The 19,014-nt window shown below is 45.8% G+C and overlaps 1 protein-coding gene across 4 annotated transcripts in view; it reads right to left on the bottom strand.

The window, feature by feature from the left end:
• Positions 1-2,787: 2,787 nt before the first annotated feature.
• The window catches only part of CD82 (CD82 molecule), a 39,293-nt gene continuing 23,066 nt past the window's right edge, over positions 2,788-19,014 (bottom strand). For all 4 annotated transcript variants that reach the window (XM_054827397.1, XM_054827399.1, XM_054827400.1 and 1 more), the window contains exons 3-9: positions 17,598-17,670; positions 13,706-13,830; positions 12,555-12,629; positions 6,401-6,508; positions 3,925-4,116; positions 3,551-3,634; positions 2,788-3,052 (exon numbers count right to left, since the gene is read on the bottom strand). In XM_054827397.1, the coding sequence (XP_054683372.1) occupies positions 2,975-3,052; positions 3,551-3,634; positions 3,925-4,116; positions 6,401-6,508; positions 12,555-12,629; positions 13,706-13,830; positions 17,598-17,670 (735 nt within the window). In that variant the 3' untranslated portion in view covers positions 2,788-2,974. The remainder of the gene's footprint in view (positions 3,053-3,550; positions 3,635-3,924; positions 4,117-6,400; positions 6,509-12,554; positions 12,630-13,705; positions 13,831-17,597; positions 17,671-19,014) is intronic.

Genomic DNA, 19,014 nt, shown 5'->3' with positions numbered 1-19,014 from the left:
CCCCAGCACCTTCTTCTCTGCAAACTTCACTGTTTCTTCAAACATGTATGAGGACTTAGGTCATGCTCATTACTTCCTAAAGCAAGAGCTCCAGACTTCAATAGCACACTAACATAGGTCCTTCTAAGGACAGCCATCTTAAATGGCCAGACACACCACCACAGAGAAGGATCTGAAGGAATTCTGAGCTCCAGCTCATACCTACTTCTCAACTGCTTAGCTGAAGGAAGCAACAACATTCATACTACAGTTGCTCTACCTGCTTCTCAAGAGCCTTTCAAACAGTCAAGCCCAGCACATGGCGGCATAACCTACAAAAATGGCTACCTCAGCTTGCTTCCTCCTCACAGTGGCAGGGCAGGGGCTGAGAAATCTTTTTTTTGAAATAGCAGCCTGGAGGGAGGATCCTACTGAAGGTGAGTAGGTAGAAGAAAAAATGGTAAAGCTAAGCTAGCAAGAACTGTATGCAGTGTGGGTATAGCAGCAAGCTTATGTTTTGTCAGTCTCTGAGGCTTATGACTTCATACAGTGCAATCTGTATGGATTTGAAGCGACATCTTCCAATACAGAGATCACTTAGCTTAGGAAACAGCAGGTAATTCAAAGGAACTACCACTCAGTCAGTTCACCCTAGGACAGACATCCTTCATAAAACAAGGCAAAGTTTACTCTAGAATATAGCCTTCCTAGGCTATATTGTCACCTCCCACGGCTGCGCAGTATTTTCCCAGTCAACATCGATCTCACACGCTGGCCTCAGAACACCTTCTGACAGGCCCTTTGCTACCTTGAAAAAACAAGGTGTCAGTGATCTCCATGTAAGCAGAAAGGAGTGGAGAGGAAGCAAGGGGAAACCACTGCAATGCACAATTCATAGGCAGATATACATTTTTTTAGCAAAGTCTTTATTACAGAAATATTCACCCTCTAGACTGCATCTGTACATGCATTTCTTCCAGTAGGAAGATGTTGCTAAAAACAGACAAACAAAAAGGAAACCCAGCATGGGCTCCTTTTTACTTGCTGCTCAGCATTGGCATCTTACAAATCAACAAGAATCTTACAAATAAGAACACATTAGAGAATAGACTTTGTGCTACAAAAGCTAGCAAGCTTTACTGCTAAGAAGGGTGCCTTCTGCTATAGCAAAGGTCAGCTTGAAGGATCTGTGCAGGAGGCGGCAGGTGTCTCAAAATAGCAAAGCCTTATCAGACTTCCATAAAAACCAGTTGCCCAGTCATATGTACTCTCCCCAATCACTGCTGTGTCTAAAGATAAGGACAGAGCAGGGATCCACTGCTCGGTCCCTGACCCCCTGCATGAGCCCTTCTTCCCAGAAGGAAAACTGAGTAGGTAGTGAAGCCATCCCTTTGAACTGCTACTAGGGTTATTCCTACCAACCCCACCCCTGACAAGAGACAGTCCTGGGACCACCTCTGTAAGGCAAAGGCTCTCTCACCAAGTACCTTGTATCAGGCCTCAGGCAAGGACCATCCACTCATACAGCTTCCTGCTGTCAGGGTGATTGCACACATGTGCAACTGCAGGCAATCTGTTGTGCCCAAGCCACCTCTAAGACTAAGGATTTGCACCCAGCTCCCTTATCTAAGAAGTTGGGGCAGTTTTTCACATATATTTCCCACTTACTTCTGCTCTACATCACTCCTTGCTTCTGGCCACTGGCTGAATAGAGCAAACAGCCCAGCCATTAAGTACAGAGACCACCCAGCCTGCATGATTGCAGAACCAGCTACTTATCTGCTGCAGTGCTTACACTTGAGACAGAGCTCAGGACGCAGCCGTGGCTCCAGACCACAGTAGAGTCAGAAGACTGGACAACTGAAATAAAAGCAACTTATCCTTGCATCCAAACTACAGAACCTAAACCAGACACTGGTAGCAGTGATATCTCCAATATACAGCGTCAGCAATCCAGTCAGATCCCTCCATACTCATAATTAAAAACCACAGCTAACAAATTTTATGTTCATAAAGTGGGCAGGAGAAGAATCAAGTTAATCGTAACCTCTATAAAAGTTGGCAACCCAAGAACGCAACCAGCAGAGTCAGACTGGGGCTAAGTCCACACTATGCAGCAGTCTCTGAAGTGCCTCCAAGCTGACAGGAGCCAGCAAAGCAGTGCTGGGGGAGAGGAAAAGGTAAAGAGGCAAGTGGGAAAAACATGTAAGTGTCAAATCCAGAACCCAAGGGACCCATTCCAGACACAGCCAAGTGCCACCACTACAATCTGCCAGGCCACCCTAAGAATAGGTAAGCTTGGCTCCCTCCTGGTGGCTTCTCATCATGCTCGAAGGAAAGAGCTCTACTGAAGGCAAGGCATAGCTGACTTCAGAAGCAGGAGAAGCAAAGTATGAGGGTAGTGCTCGATATTTCAGATGAGAGCCTAGGCTGGAAGATGCATAGTAGGAGCTGAATCAGGTTAACTGCAAGGGAGGAAAAGGCCTATAAAGCACAACTAGTTACCACCACAAGTCAGTGAAGTAGGTGAAGCTACTGAAGCACTGGAATCTCAACAGCAATCCTGGCTCATGAGAAAAAGAGATGGGACTTCGGGGGGGCAGGGGAAAAGCTGTGTGGGAGGAGAACGAGGGGGGGAGAGGAGTTATTGTATGTTAGGTCCAGTGGGTTGTAGAATGGAGATATGAATAGTACTGTTTAACATGGAGCAGGCAGCAAAAGCACTGTCCCCTCAGGTTAATCGGTGTCTCATGTGATATGAGACAGTTAAGTTCTGCTTCTTGAAGTAGAAATAATCCAGAGGCAGGATGCAGGTGGCCCAAGGGCCCTATTGCCAGATGATCAGGCTGTATTGCAGCTCTAACAGTTCTTAGCAGAGTGGTATCAGAAATGGGATGTCACAGGAATAATGGTCAATGGTTGGACAGTCTGGGTAAGAGGCAGGAATGTTCTGTTTGCTCCTTTCTCTGTTGCCGTAGCTCTGGAGTCAGCCAACTCAAGACTTGGGCACTTTGGTGTAGTCTTCACTGTGTATGTTCTTGCAGAGTGAAATGGACAGTATCATCCCCAGCAGCTGGAATAAGTAATGAAGAATGGGAACAAAATCAGCAACCAGACAGATAAGATGGGAAGAAAGGGTGCTACAGGGGAGCAGAATACAGTGGTCTCCTTAACACCACACAGGTGAACAGAGTTGGTCCCCAATGCAAGGAAAATGCAATAATTAGGATGTCAAAAATATTTTGCTGCAAAAAAGATGTGCCTTCATCTAGAATCTATGCTATGGGCTTTCTAAGGCAGCAAGTGGGATCTCACTTGTTTCATTCTTCCTGGTTACACATGCAGTGAATTGCCAAGTGTCAGACACAGCAGCAGGAACCACAAGTAGACAAGGCTTTGTTCAATTTCTGATCCAACCAATGAAAGCAGCAGTTCAAAGCTCCAGGTAGACACAACCAAGAGCTAGAACTGCACTGCCACTAAACCAGGTGTCTATCACTTGGAAAAATAGCTTTACCTTTAGAAGAGTCTGTGATAAGACAGTATAAGTTCACATCAAGGAGTGACTTACCTCTATAACAGCAACACCAGTGCAAACCCCAAGAATGATACCAAGGTTGTCCTTCAACCACTTCTCTGCACCATCCATGCATCCCTATGGAGAAAACATGGTCACAAGGGAAAGAAGCTCAAATCTAAGTATCTGAAGACTGAAAAATCCGTAACATCTCCTTGTGCATGCAAAGATTATCCCAGTTACATGCTATACCAAGTTTCACAGTAGCTTTAGCAGAAAAGGGCAGGATCCTTGTCCCCTCTTGTCCCCATTTCCACAGGTACTTCAAGCAATACTGATGTAAAAATAGTGCTCTGAATAATTCCCAGAGGAACAAAGACAAGGCGACTTCAGTAGAAGCTTCACAGGGCCCATACACGCCCACTCACCTGCTTGTGAACAGGCCAGTCAGCGTACGTTGCAGTGCCATTGAGAGGGTCATCCAGATTACAGAAACCGTTATGTACCTCAAATTCCCTGGAGCTATTGGAGCAGGAGCAGGGATATGCAGTCATGCTTTGGTTGATAAGAATCTCATTTCTTTCCCAGTCCTTTGCTCCAGTCCAGCCACAGCAGGCAATCTAATAAGCAGAGAGAGATCATCGTCATGGTATTACACTTTGCACTAGAAACATACTGCTCGTGAAAACAAACAGGCAGTGGAGGTAGAAGTACACAGGAGTTCTCCGTGTAACAACAGTTTGGCCATACAGTTTGCATGAATTAGTTACATTAGAACATCACCCTGATTACCAGATGATAACCTATGCATAGGGCTGTCCAGAAGACAGGGCATTATTTCCTACCCAAGAATGACTCTGCTAGCAAGACAAGAGTTATAGGGCCACTTCTAGCAGACTTTGAGCATAAGTAGACTACAACATGCACAGGCCATCCATAAAGTTTAGCACACCAGTCATACTGGTATATGAATCCTTCACCAGCCTTACTGCATGAGGCCTAGATACTCAGATTTCAGCAGGCCACACAGCTTGACATCAATTCTATAGAATGTAATTTTGATTAGTTTTTGCAAACTAAATACTGGCAAACCTCATCTTATCTCCAGGTGACAATGCTAAACAGAAGTAAAAGTGCAAAAGAGATGTTGCTGGTGGGTGAGCTGGAGAAAGGCAGTTGTCCTGTGTGACATGTTTGAGATTTTTTTCAGTCCTTCCAGTTCATTGTCAGCAGATTGATTTGGCAAGGGAGAAGCAAGGCAGGCAAGAGATTAATGTGTTGACAAGATATCCCATGTATTCAAAGACATCTCAAAAGGATTACTACCTAGTCTTCCACTAGCAATGTCATTTCCATAGGTTTAAGTGCTAGACTATTTTTCTTTGAGTAGCACACATTTTTTGAGCAGACATGAAGCAGGAACTTTTCATTTTCTGGTTCCCAATTGCAAGGTACCACTTCTCAGCTATGGCTCCTGAGGGCCACCAGCAGCCACCACATGATGGCGTCGACATGCTGCCAAACCCCAGCGAGTCACAGCAAGTTTGCGCCCGCCTGGCTGCAGTCCGGGCTGGCTGGAAGATGGGATGAGGAAAGTTTTCCATCCGAAGAAACATTTACATTCCTATACAGCCACGTGGTAAAACTGCAGTTGCTGGAGGGGAAAGCACATTGGGAAAGTCCGGCAAAGACCAAGATCTTACGCATGGATCCCAGTACTTGCACAGTGGTACAGAGCAGAAAGGCTATCAAACTTGAGGTGGAAGTTTAGGGAAAATCCCCCCCCCTGCCCTGGCTCAGAAAGAAAGTGTAACATTTCAGTCTGACATAATAGACACAAGAGCAGAAGTAGACAGCTGGATACCCACACCAGGACGAGCATTTGGTTTCCAAACAAGTGTTGCAAATCCAGCCTCCAGAAGGAACTACCTCTGCCTCACAGAGGTTTGGACTTTAACTCTAAAACTGGTCTACAGAACACCCACCCTTTTTCAAATGCTAACTGTAGTGTACGAGAGGAATTAGACTTCTCCACCTCCACAAAACCTCCTTCTTCTGTTCCTACATAAAAGAAGGGCTCAAGCAGGATCCTCTCTCCACAGTAGACTCAGCCTTCTCAAGTCCCCTAGCAAGTAGATGCAGCTACAGTGGTAAAACATAAATAAATCATTCTCCCTCCAAGGAAGGGAAATACTGCAGGTCAGTGTTTTGCAGACTGAAAAAAAATGCTATTACTTGTACTTACTGCACACCAGTCCCACACTGGGCATGTATTTAACCACAACAGCCAGCCAGCTCTCAAGCTTGTGGTTTGGCAGTGAACAGCTATCATGACTCCAGTGTGCCTGGGCACTGACCTAGTTGCTCAAGCACTGACCCTGATGCTAAAACAGAAACCATGGGCGGTTGGATGGCTCCCAAGAATGCTGACACTTGCGGAAGAGCCATCACAATAAGCAAGCAACACGCACCAAGTAGTAAGGCAGACAGTGCTGCTGACTTGCCTGGCAATAAGCTAGGGACTTTATTTGCTACAAAAATAGCATGCATTGTGGCTTTCACGCATACTAGTATTCTGGAGGCCTTGCAGACAAGGAGAAGCGTTGGGGTGCCATTTGATAGGCTAGATACATTAGGCTATGCAGCCAATACTAGCTACTCCTAACAGCCAGCATACAGGAATGGTTCTGGGTCTTACCTAGCAATAGCAAGCAAGACAGTTTTCTAGTATGCAGGCACCAAACCTCACAGGCAACTTCATAGATCAGCCAGATCAACATGCTACAGTACTGCCTCTTGCAATACTAATTTCCCTGTCCTCAGCCTAGTTTTAAAGGCCGTTTACTGCACCAACAAATAGCATCATCTGCCTCTGGCTGCTCCCCTGCCTCCCCCATGACTCACCTGTGTTTGCACATAGTCCCATGCATCTTGTGAGTTCCTCCTATCATCATCCAAAGGGTCATAATTTTTAATCAGATTTTCAGCTATGTGGGACAACTCTTCTTTCAGCTGGCAAGGAAAAAAGGCAGGAGAGTTACATTAGTTAATTCTTTGTAGCCTCTTCTTTGGGGCTTAGGGTACATAACACCTCTCCCTATCACCTGTGTAAGTCCTGCTGTGGGTCCACCTTCCCCACAGTGGGGGAAAAAATGGGCTCATCATTGTCATGAGCGTGAAAACATTTTACTTTGCTCTAGCTCCAGTGAATGAGGCTAGAGCAGAGACAAACTACAGATAGAGATTACAAGCACTGCAACAAAAGCGGAATGGGCAGTAGCTTCTGCTTAGACCTTCTCCAAAGGATCTCAAGGAAACAGTAGCAGGTGCTCAGGCTACCCCACTCCCACAATACAGCTATTTTTAAGTTACAGCAAAAAGACAAACAGAATGAACCATGACTGAAGTCTTTGGAAAATGAGCATTTAATTGGCACGTAAAGCAATGTTTAAAAGAAAAAAAAAAAAGCAATCAGGCAGCGACAAATCCCCTAGACTGACCTTCAAATACCTTACTCTGCAGTCTTGTCTATGCTTTTGAGAAGAGGCAATAAATACGATCAACAGGATGAAATATAGAATGGGTTTACCAAGATAAAGTCTCACTATGATGACCAGGTAGCATTTCTTGCTAAGAAAGTTTGTTTCAAGGCAGAAGTAAACACAACATATTCGCCCTAGCTTTCAATGTTGCATAGCCTGCTGCTGTGTAAGAGGAAAGGTATTCTAGAGAAAATAAGTTAGTTCTAGATCCCCATTTCCTCCACCAATCAGTTTCTTGTCAAGCATATTAAGCAGATGGGAGACTGCTACTCAGGTTCCTCAGAAGTTGAGGCTTAGAATTAATTCCTTTGCTTATTCAGTACAGCATTATGCTTGTTACAGTGTTGATGAGAAGCACATCTGATACACAGAGAAGTTCATACATCAGACCAAACAATCATGCATCCCCTTAAGATCAGAATAGACAGGAAAATAAATTGAACTCACAAGAAACCAGTCGTGGAGTCCTGGGCAAATAAGTGTTATAGTGTATGGAGGACAACTAGAGATCTACCACAGAAAAACTTGGGATGCTTGGTGGCCACAAAACAAACAGCCAGCCCTATAGGCTCCAGTAGTCCAGAATCAGAGAACAGAAACAGTCTTAGTACACATCAGGAAAATCCCTCCAGGAGAGACAGGAAAATAGTAAAACAATTGTACAAAACACAAACTATATCTTTTCAGAAGTGTTATATGCAACTTCAGTCACTCAAAAAAAGCTGAGTCCAAAAAGTAACAAGTACAGATAAGGTGATACATACAGTCTCAGTCTTGAAGGGAAGGCAAGACAGCAGCTTTGCTATGCAACGCAACAACCAAAGCACTGGTACTTCCTAGCAAGTCCTTGCCCAGGCACAGAGAAGGGCTACAAACCTGACAAGCAATAACGAAACAGAACTGGGTATGGTTATCCTGGAAAGACACAGGCTGAATAACTGCTGCCTGCCCCAGACGAGATAGAGTTGAAAGATAAGTGTAAGCTGAAAGACAACATTGCCTTAAGTACTCGCAGGTAACATATTCCTAACCTCGTACTGCAAGTGAGACTCTGGTCCAGAACCTCGGTCACTGCAGTTCATCTCCAGTGCTCAGGGAAGGTATGAGTCACTCTGCTCCTGTGCGCAGCTGGGTTTTCTGACACACAGCTGGTGGAAACTTCCCTTTTTCACAAGGCATTGATCAACCTCTCCCCAAACTCCTACAACTGCTGCTTCTATATTAAGACAGGAAGTACTACAACTACTACTACAACAGTTATCACAAAGCTCAGGTATATCAAATCATCCCTTCACCCACATTCCTTAACCAGAGATATTTAGAACACCTTTCAGTCTGATAAGAGGTGCAAGCTACCACCCAGCAGACTCCTTCAACCTTCTTCCTCCCACCTCCTTCTGAAGCTCTTCTCAGCCAACCTGTACATGAGAACAGCTGTTATTGCTAAGGACAGACACAGATCACAAGAGGCTGGAGAGAAGTGTCATTAGACTGCTTGAGGGATCGGACAGAGTTACATCAGCCTGAGTGCTAGGATGCTCACATCCCATGTATTACCTTTTTGTCTGTGGTGCTACAGCATATTTCAAATCAGTGGAAATGATTTTTCCTTTTGCTGTTAAGAATGACCATGGCAAATGCAGGGACACCCAGCAAGAGGAAGCAGTGTGTAGTGTCAGAGAGAAGCTTCTCTATATCAGCAACTCTGCTTCCTAGGAAAAATGCAGCTCAGCTCACTGGGATCAGCTATGTCAGGCCAGACAGATGGGAGCTGCATGATCTTTCTTCTCATGATGTCTAGCTCTTCCCCTTTTAATTACTTCGCTTCCCCTTTTCCTTCCCTTCAAATCAAGGCAACCTGACCTGGTTCTCACTAAAGAGATTGGCCTTAGCTGCTGCCATAAGCCTTATCAGTTACTGAACCTCTGAGTTCCCACCCTCACCCCTCCCACACACTGCTGCTTCACATGCACAGGGGGAGGCAAGCAGAGCTGGGTTTGTTGTCCTGCCCTGGGCCCATCTGGCCGCTTAGCTATTAGGCCAGATGGAGCCTAGGGTCACTTCTGCAAGAATCCCAGGCAGTGCCTCTCTTCTCCGTCCCAGGACCCCACTACAAGCAGAGACAGGGCCTGAACTAGATATTCCTAATCACAGCTGCATAGGGAAACTCTATCTCTGCTCTTCCTCTACTCTTATACAAGAACAGGCAAGGAGCCTTAACAAACAGCTCTGGTTTCAAAAAAATAGGTATTTCAGTTAAATAAAACCTCAGGTATTCTTAGGTGTTTCAGGAAGTAACTGGAGAAAGGGGGAGTATTATGCAAACAATAGCACAGCTCTGGAGAGTACACACACAGAGACAGCTTGTTCATGGGTTTAACCGGCAGAGCAGCCCAAAGGGAAAACACAGGCACCTGCAGCTGATTACCCTTCTGCACTTGGCAGAAGAAAACTGAAAGAGCAATAAGCTAGAAAGGTATATTGAACACTTAGGCAGGCTTTCAACATCCTCACTGTCTTCACCCATTTAAAGCCAATGCTGTGTAGAACATAACTGCTCCAAGAAATCGCTACCCTTGCTTTCTGGGCTCCTGCTGCTTCCCAGGTCTAGCTAGCCTGGTGTCAGAAGGCACAACCCCACCACCCCACAGCAGGGACATTTAAAGCCTACGCACCAAAGCCACAGATCACTGCCAGAAAGCAGCAGGGCTGTCAGTCTCCCCTTCACACAGGCTTACTGAAGAGAGAGCTGGGGAAAGCTCAGCACCAGAGGCAAGAGCATAGGTCTTTGATTCCAGCCTCAGAATGAATCATGCAAGCTTCTTCCGCTGTCACACACCACTGGTCATCTATCCTGTCCCTCTGTCGGAGGCTCAAGCTAGATCCTTCTCCCAGCATTTATTAGCATCTAACCTGCACATGAAAACAGGCTCAAAAAACCCAGGAAAGGGGGTCTCACCCCTCCAGTCACTTCAGATTCTGAAACTAATGCATAGTCCATAGCCCCAGGCAAGTCACTGCATGCAATCACACAGGCCTGTTTGCTACAAACAATAGCTAGCAAGTAGGGCAATTCCCAGAAGACCACTGCTCTCCTTCCTCAAGGCACTTAGAACCAAGCTGCAGAGAACTGTGTGAACTAGGGCAAGAGAGACCTTGCTCAGGCTCTCTAGGTTTAGGGGCTTGTGATCCACTACATGTAGGTGAGTAGCAACATTCAGCTCACAAAGCAGAATGCCATTTGCAACATTTGTGACATTACTATTTTGTTGTACCTCAAAAAATCCCACCCTACCACACAGTTTCAGTCACCAACAGAGGTAAGGAAACAGATGTTGCATCAACATCCTCCCAGTAGTACTGGGCAATTCCAGTCTGAGGGGGCATTCCTCTAGCAATGCCCATGGGGGATGCAAATGAGCATCCTTCCTGTCAGAGACTCAGCCTCTTAGTTGCACTAACTCTATTTCAGCATACTTTCGTATGTCAGGGGTCGGGAAGGATTTTGACACCGAAAAGGAACAAATATTCCAACAAAACCCCCCATCTATTCAGTAGCTACTAATCAAGAAAAGGGTAGGTAGACAAGTACAACAATAATCCTGTCTACTCTCCTGCAGTGCAGAAATAAATACTTCAGGTACAAGAAGTGGAGGAGTATCACCTTGCTACATTCTGGGTACAAGATCCTTTCCTCCGCTCTTGTTATTCCTTGTTTTATATCTAACCAAGTTCCTGAAGTCAGAAAGAAACAAAGAACACAACAGACATCTAGGGACTCAATCTTGAGCAGTTTTCAGTTTGCTTCACTGTGCTCTGAGCTGCTCTGGGATGACGTACATCAAGTGAAGCAGAGCGACGTCCACTGAAGCGCAGCCACAAACCAGTGCATGGGAGATTTCAGCCAAGACCTTCCTGAAACAGTTTTTCTTAGTGCTCAAGGTAGGTACTTCAGAGGACCCCTGAAATAGAAGGGCTCTAGAAGAGCTTTTCGATAAGTCTCCTTCACTGAGGACTGAACAAGAGCATGTGTTCAAAGCCCAGCTTCCCCTACTGTTCTGCTGGATCCGTACAAGTAATGATCTCAGCCACATCGGCTCCAAGGGCTGTGCAGAATAACCCCCAGCACTTCATTCTCTCCCTAGTCTAACTGAGGTTCAAATGAAGAGCTACAGCTCACAAGCTGGAGTTTTCTAGAGGAGAGTGACAGCTGGAGGAGAAATACCCACAGAGGTATGGAAATTCATGGTCCAAAAAGTCCTATTTCCCCATTGCAGGGGAATGCCCATCCCCACACCTCCTCCTCTGCATTAGTCAGAGTTTTTTGTTGATAATCAGCAGCTTGTTTAAAGCTGTAACTTTACACACCAGCTAGCCAATGTTTCAGTTTCTCCTTCAGCTCCAGCCAGCCCAGAGGACAAGCTACATTCACACGACATTTGACAAGGAACCCGGCCAACAGCTGCTCACAGTCACCACAGCCACTTGCACAAAGTTCATATCAGCTACGCTGGGGGCAGGCACCTTCCTCCCACCCCCAAACTTCACCACCAGGCCCCATCCATAACTTCCTCAACCATCTGCTTTCTGTAACCACCTAGCAGTAGGGTTGGCTTAGGAGAAGCAAGCACAGCCACGCAGTGGTATAGATATACAGTTATATGCAAAGGACAGCATTACCCACAACCAGTACCAGATGCCTGCATACCAGGACAGAAGCCATCAGGGACTCCACAATTATAACTTACTCCCACTGTGTGAATGTGGCTTCCAGTTCAGCTGTCACACAGCTGGAGGCCTGACCGGGCACTGCCCTGGCCAGGGAACCTATAGCCAGGACAGGCTGTTGCAATGCACTTAAGTAGCTCAAAAGTTATTCCCTTTACACTACCAAGCCTGTTGGAGCTCTAGAAGCATACGCTGTGAAACTGCATTCCTGACAAAGAGGTCCACTTCAAAATGTTAAACCACTTGGCTTTAAGCTCAAACTGTAGTACAGGAACTGTCAGCTACTCAGGTTTGTTCTTGGGGAAAAAGGACAGCTCTTCCAAGGAGAGTTTTGCGTACAGATGCAGAAGCACTGAAAGGACAGAACAAGATGACACAAGGAGGGAAGCCAGTCAGAAGAGCAATCACTCAGGCTGGTAACCCCTCAAGGCACCAGTGATGGTAACATAGTAATCACTGCTGCTACATGCCCAAATAGTAGTCTGCAGCAGGATCAAGAGGAGATGTGGTCAAAAGCCTTGCAGGAATTTCATTTTACTGTTCCCACTACCCAAAAATAAAGCCTGCATACCAAACAGAGCTTCACAATCCTTGAGAAAGTAGTACTCCTGAGGCTAGCAGATACAGAAGCAGCAAACTGCACAGCAAAGCTGCTGAGCTGGAGTAGGGGAAAGTAGAATCCAGTTATGTCTGGTAACAGTACAGCCCAGTTTGAAAGAAAGAATTTCCATGTGTCTCCTGTTCCCCCAAACCAAGACCAAGGAAAACATACAGTAAGAAACTCTTACCATTTCTTTCTGGAAGTAGATGACCAGTCCAGCACCAACCTGAGTTATGAGGATTACCATCAGGCAGGTGAAGTACTGGAAACAAAAGAGAAGACTACTATCAGCCTTTAGAAAGGTCTGCACATAACAGCACAAGTTTTAGTAAGAATTCATATACAGAAGTCATCATTGACCCAACACCTTTGCCTGCAGACAAGCTATGCTATCAACAATACTCTCCTCAGTAAAAGGCTTAAGGACAAGCACCTACATCAGACCAGCGCAGGGCTCCCTCTCCCACTCCATTCCCAGTCTACTCTGACCTCAATCATTTGGACTCTGCCTACCTCAAGCCTCCACAGCAAGAAAAGTCAATTTTACAAACCTATTTTTTTAATTATTTTTACAGCCAATGACATTTTTTAAAAAAATTATATTTGTTTGAGGATCTAAATTTAAGATTCACCAGCAAACTGCTTGAAGGAAAATTTGACATCTGAGGTTACTTTTAAACAGTGGCAGCTATTACCGTTGCATTAGGAGATGTAGGACACACAATGTGACCATACTTGGTTTCCTATACACGTGCTCTGCATAAGTAGGAGTCAAGTAGCAGGCCAAGGTATGTGAAGCTAGTGTCATCTCATCCATCACAAACAGAAAATTTCCTATAGATGAACCATTTGAGGAAAGGTCCTGACATACAGAACATTCCTAGTCAAGTCTCTCTCGACTCTTGCACTTTCCACAGAAGCTGAACTTTGCAGCACAGCAGGACACACTCACTCTTCTCTCTCACTACCCTTGACACTTGTCCTTGCACCATTGAGAGCACAATGCCAACTGGGAAGTTGGGGTGGGGGGACAAGGTACAGGGTCACCTGAGACATCTCTCCTCAGTTGGCAGTCCTCAACCCACTGTTTGCAGGAAGTGTCAGTGACATCCTCTCTCATCTTGCAGAGTTTTTAGCTCATCATCAGTCATGTCAGAGAAACTGCTGCTGCAGCCTGTTGACTGCTGGAGAATTTAATGTGTGTAAATTAAGAACTGGATCTAAGTTGACTTAGCAGAAGTACCATCCCCAGGAGACCTGAGCCCCAGCTACAATCCAACATATTTTGCAGGAGAGGTATTAAAGGGTGGATCTAAAACATAGCATGAATTCTCTCACCAGACCCAAGAGACATCGGATTTCATTGACTGCTCCAAGACAGCCCAGGAACCCCATCAGCATGGTGAGAGCCCCAACACCGATGAGGATGTATGCACCAGTCTTCAGGGAGGGAGATGACATCTCTGTAGGGGCCAGGAGAGGGAACAAAATTAGCTACCGACAACAAGTACACCCGCCATCACCATTTACAGAATTGCCTCCATATCCACTTATAATAGTCTGTCGTCTTCTACAAAGAGACTGCACAGAGGTGTGTTGAACACAGGGACAGAAGGCTGCTTCAGGGTGTCTTCGGATGAAGTGAGACTTTCAAACCCAACCTGCAGATCTCCATTATCTCAGAGCCTGGAAGGCTCAAGGTCACTCTAAACAAATTAACCTTGTTTGGAGAAAGTTAGCTGCTTACTGGATTGTTAACTCCCTCATGAATGCACTCTTGAGTGAGAGTAAGATGAAGTATGTCCTACTCCACAACTACTTTCTATTTGCTTCAATTCCCCTCACTATTTTCAGGGAAGCTTTTTTTAAGTCCTAAAAACTTTTTGGTTTGGCTTTTCACTTTAATGCACTATTCCTTGTTCCAGCCATTCTGTTTTTACTTATACCCTTGCAGCCAACGGTGGGACACAAACTCCATGGAATGAAACATGATGCGAGAGCTACAGCTAATGTTGAGCATAGATGATGTGACAGGTTACTTGACAAGTCAGTGTTGAATGGCTTGTGGCCAGGCACTCACTGCAGGCTGTTGGAGCACATGTGTATGACCCCTTGCAAATAGATACTATCCCAGAATCAAAACAGGTATGGCACCCAAATTAGCTACTTTTACATATCCTCCTAGATATCCCCTGCTATTGTGTCTGGAATGACTGTGCTCTTGAACACTCAACAGTTTTTCAACCAAATTGAAGTAGTATTATCTCAGGCATGCTGGTGCTGTCAATCCTCTCCCCTCAACATTTAGTACTGCAAGAAACAGAAGAAACAAGCTCTTACGTTTCAGTTGGTTACACGACTATTTCTTGCAGAATAGGATTGGAGGGAGCCAGCATTAAGGCATAAAAGTTGAAGAGATACTCTGTCTAGAAATAGTAACCAGAAACCTCATTTATCATTAAGAGACATTCTTAAACCTGTGAGCTGCACAGTGCAGGGGAACTCTGGATGTCCAATGATTAATGAAAATAACGTTCCTAGAGCTCAGCATTTAGTTTCCTGGAGAGAAGTTCCAGGAGGCAAGTTTCCTCTGAGCTCCTCCTGAAATAGGTTGAAAGAGTGTAACCAAATCCAGACTAACACTCTCCCCTGCAACACATCTCCCCCACTTCTGATACCTGGTGCAAGTCACCAGTTTCCAGATCTTTTCCCTAGAACATGCCAAACAGACGAAAAAGATCAGTTATCAAAAAAATGAACCAGAGCTGTTTGACACAGAGGTCACTTCAGACACTTCAGCCTTGATTCATTTCCAGGCCAGACTCTCCCTGGCTGGACATAAGCCACAAAACCCAAGATCTTGCTCCTCCTTCCTTAGCAGTCCTGGGACTCTTGCTGTGCAGATCAGGTGCTGATACTGCAAAGCATTTACTGAAGCAGCAGCCTTACAGGAGTGGCCTTCACAAGACTACACTATTCCCTCCCTGAAAAATCTGCTCAGCCATTATACAAGCATTCAAGTGCCTGGGTTGCAGCACCTCCACAGTGCTAGAGAGCAGTTACTTAGTCAACTTATTAGAAGAATGAAAAAGGTATTTCCAATTCAAAAGGCCTTTGGAGAAGTGACAATAGCAGGGGACAGGAGCTGTGCTTGCACTTCTCATCTGCAATACATCCTGAATTGCAAGAGAAGGCTCTGCTGGCAAGACGACTCCTGCTCTGTTTGCCATTGCTCCGTGTTTTCGCCTGCGCTGGGCAGGCGGCCAAGCAAGTACAACAGGCTCCTTTGGCAGCGGCGGGAGTGCCCTGCTGTGCCGGGCTCCCTCCCCAACGCCCGGGTTACTAAAGCAGAGGAAAAGAGGAGCAAGGCATGGGAAAGGAAGCGAGGGGGCAGGGAGAAAAAGCTGATGCTGGAAGTCTCCAGGAAGGAAGCTGAATCCTTAAATGCTCTGTTAGCAGAGATTCTGGGTAAAATGGGAAGACACAGAGCCAAACTCAGGGACTTCATACCTCCACAAGTGTTATCAACACCCATCAGCTTGGGGGTACAGCTGTTGGCCCACTGGTACTAAACACACCTCAGACAGAGGGGTGCTGCAAACAGCCAGGTCCTGGTAAACTCCTTTGCGGCTGCCTGCATTAAAAGCATGTTTCTGCTCTTGCCCCCACTTCATTAACCAACAGCCCTTAGTGCGCTTCTCACCCTTCTAGTATTACAGTAGCAAGTCAGATGCCCCAGCACATCGAACAGAGCAAGCAGCAGTACCTGCGTGTATGGCATTAGTAGGTGTGTTGTCTCCACCCAGCACTTTCCAAAGCCAGGCCAGTGTTTGTCCTGGTTTTTGGCTAGGATAGAGTTGATTTTCACAAGAAGCTGGGAGGGGACACAGCCAGGACAGCTGACCCAAACTAGCCAAAGGGGTATTCCATACCATAAGACGTTATGCTCAGTATATAAAGGGAGCTGGCCAGGGAGGAGTGGCCGTTGCTCCAGGAAAAGGCTGGGCATTGTGCATGACTCATTTTGTATATTCTAAGTATTGCTGCTGTATTTGCCTCTTCCTTTGCTGTCCTAGTTAACTGTCCTTATCCCAAGCCACAAGTTCTACCTTTTTCTTCTGATTCTCCTCCTTATCCCACCAGGGGAAAGAATAAGCGAGCAGCTGCGTGGTGCTTAGCTGCGGCTTGGGCTAAACCACGACTGTTCAGCAGGCCTTGGGAGATAAAGCAGGATCAGTGTAGTTGGCAACGGGGCTATGAATGCCATTACTGTTTATTCCCTGGGGCTGCAAGCAGTGCACATGCAGTCCTCCTGCAACATCTGACGCTGGTGCCAGGGTTAGCAGTTCTGGAGATAGTGGCAATGGGTAACCATACCCACTGAGCAGAAAAGTTCGAAGGACCCTCTAGGTAAGTGCACAAAGGAAGCAGAGTTTGTGGAAGACAGAGCTGAGCTACTCATTTGGTGATAGCCCACTTACAGCCCTGCCAGCTCAGTTTTTTGGTCATTGCAGGAAGCATACCCTCTGTTAAGAGTCAAGTTGATGCTCTTGGCTGACTTAATGGGGAAGGCCCCTTGCCCATGCAGTGACACAAAACATCTCTGATGTCCAGGCAAAGTCTCATGAAGTGTGTACAATCCAGTCAGAACATTAGAGACTTCACAGCCCCACACCTTCCACCCCCCTCAGATCTGCATCCTCTACTGCTTAGGAGCAAACACACTGGATATTTCCAACGTACGTGAAGAACCAATAAAACCAGGTACCTTCTTTTCTTTGGCACTTAAAACAGTTGAATTGAATTTGATCATTACGGAAAGCAGTGAGAACATAATGGACTTGCATAGCAAAACTACATTAAGGCATTGGAGAGCTTTGCATAGGATGGTAATGAGGAAGCTGTTGCAGAAACACACAGCATGCAGTGAACATAGGACAAAATACTACTCCCTGCATTTAGGATGAAGTATTTGGATTGTTGGGTGAAGAAGCAATGGTCTCTCTCAGTCTGACTCTGGTGTTGCAATCTGCAAGACTAGGAGGAATGCTGCCTCTCCAGGGTCACTCCCTTTCACCCTGTCCCTGAGAATCCCATCTTGCCATACACCACATTACTGCTCAGGTCACAGACCATGCGTAAAAGCATTGCCATCCCCATACTGGTCAAGCACAGCCCCGGTCTCGAGTCAATTCAGAAGGAAAAAAATGATGAAGAAACATGGTCTTACGTATAACTGCAATGAAACTGGTTTTGTCGGCCAGAATCCATATTCCAAAACCCAGGATCACAGCACCCAGGATCTGAAAGAGCAAGAACAAAACATACGTAGCTGGCTTATTAGTTTAGGCAAATAAGGAGGCAGTCACCATTCTCCATACTTCCAGAGTAAAAACAACCATTCTTTTGCCGTTCCTACCCATCTCCCCCATGGTACTCCTCCCAAAGTAAAGAGGATTAGCATGACTCCAGGAAGACAGCCTCAGCCAACTGAACAGGAGCCCCAGGTTCCGGCTTGGCAGTCCTTCACAGTATTTTAGTAGTACGTGATGTTGCATGGAGGACTGTTCAAAACAGTCTGAGGAAGAGACCCCCTGCTGCTAGAACCTTGTTGTCAGAAGCACAAGGTAAGCACACAGCTTCTGTGAGTAACCTAGGAAGGACAAACATATCTAGCATATGATTTTAAAGATTTTTTTTTTAATAGAGAAGTCCTTGACCCTATGGGACCAGGCTGGGAGCCAGCTGCCAAAGGATTAGATATCCGACAGCTGGAACCTTCCCAGGAAGGAAGCCTTTGGCTTGTCAGTCTCTGTTATGGCTTTATTATGGCTTGAACTCACAAATGCAAAAAAAAAAAAAAAAAAAAACCAAAACCCAGCAGCATTCACTTTGCATGCAGATTCCCTTGAGTGAAGTGCTTTGCCCCTTCCAAAGCCAGGCTTAGGCATTTTGACTTGGCCCCTACTTTATGCCAGAATACCCCAGCCCCTCAAGCTAACACATCTTACCACCACCAGAGAGTCAAGCACTATGAAACATTACCCTTAGTCTCTACCTCTCTCACCACAGAGTCTTATCTAGGGCAAGGATTAGCAGAGCACTATGTTCCTGTAAGGACTCAGCTGAATCCAGACACTGAATTGAGAAGGCAAGAGACATACAGCTTTCCCACCTCATTTAAAAGGGGGAGGGGGAGGGAGTACACTCTGTTTTAGCTTCCAGATATCATCATGTTTTATATGGCACTGTGAAGTGTGTGCATGTAGATGATCCCTGCTCCCAAATTAGGATCAGAGCACCATTATACCCGTAATAGAGTAACTACGCTGAGAAGCCTATAAGTTTGCAGGTTTGATAAGAAGCTGAAACTTGTGCTATTCACCCAACTAGAAGTGGCAAAGCCTGGAAACCCCTTGTTGTGCCAAGGTCTAAAACAGACTTTGGAGAAACAAGGGAATGACATGGAGTGCAAGTGAGATGCTTCCAGAGGACATGAACTGAGGGTGGCAGTTTTTACACCAGCAGGACTTCAAGACAGGATGAAATGAAATACTAAATAAACCGATAGGGCTGAAGAGAGATGGCAATTCTGTGCTTCATTACAGAATGTTCTGATATTTGTGAGACAAGGGAAATGCCAAACC

Source organism: Grus americana, chromosome 5 (genome assembly GCF_028858705.1).
Source record: "Grus americana isolate bGruAme1 chromosome 5, bGruAme1.mat, whole genome shotgun sequence".
Classification (NCBI taxonomy): Eukaryota; Metazoa; Chordata; class Aves; order Gruiformes; family Gruidae; genus Grus; species Grus americana.
Note: the sequence above shows the minus strand (reverse complement) of the source record. Positions and strands in the feature narration are given on the sequence as shown.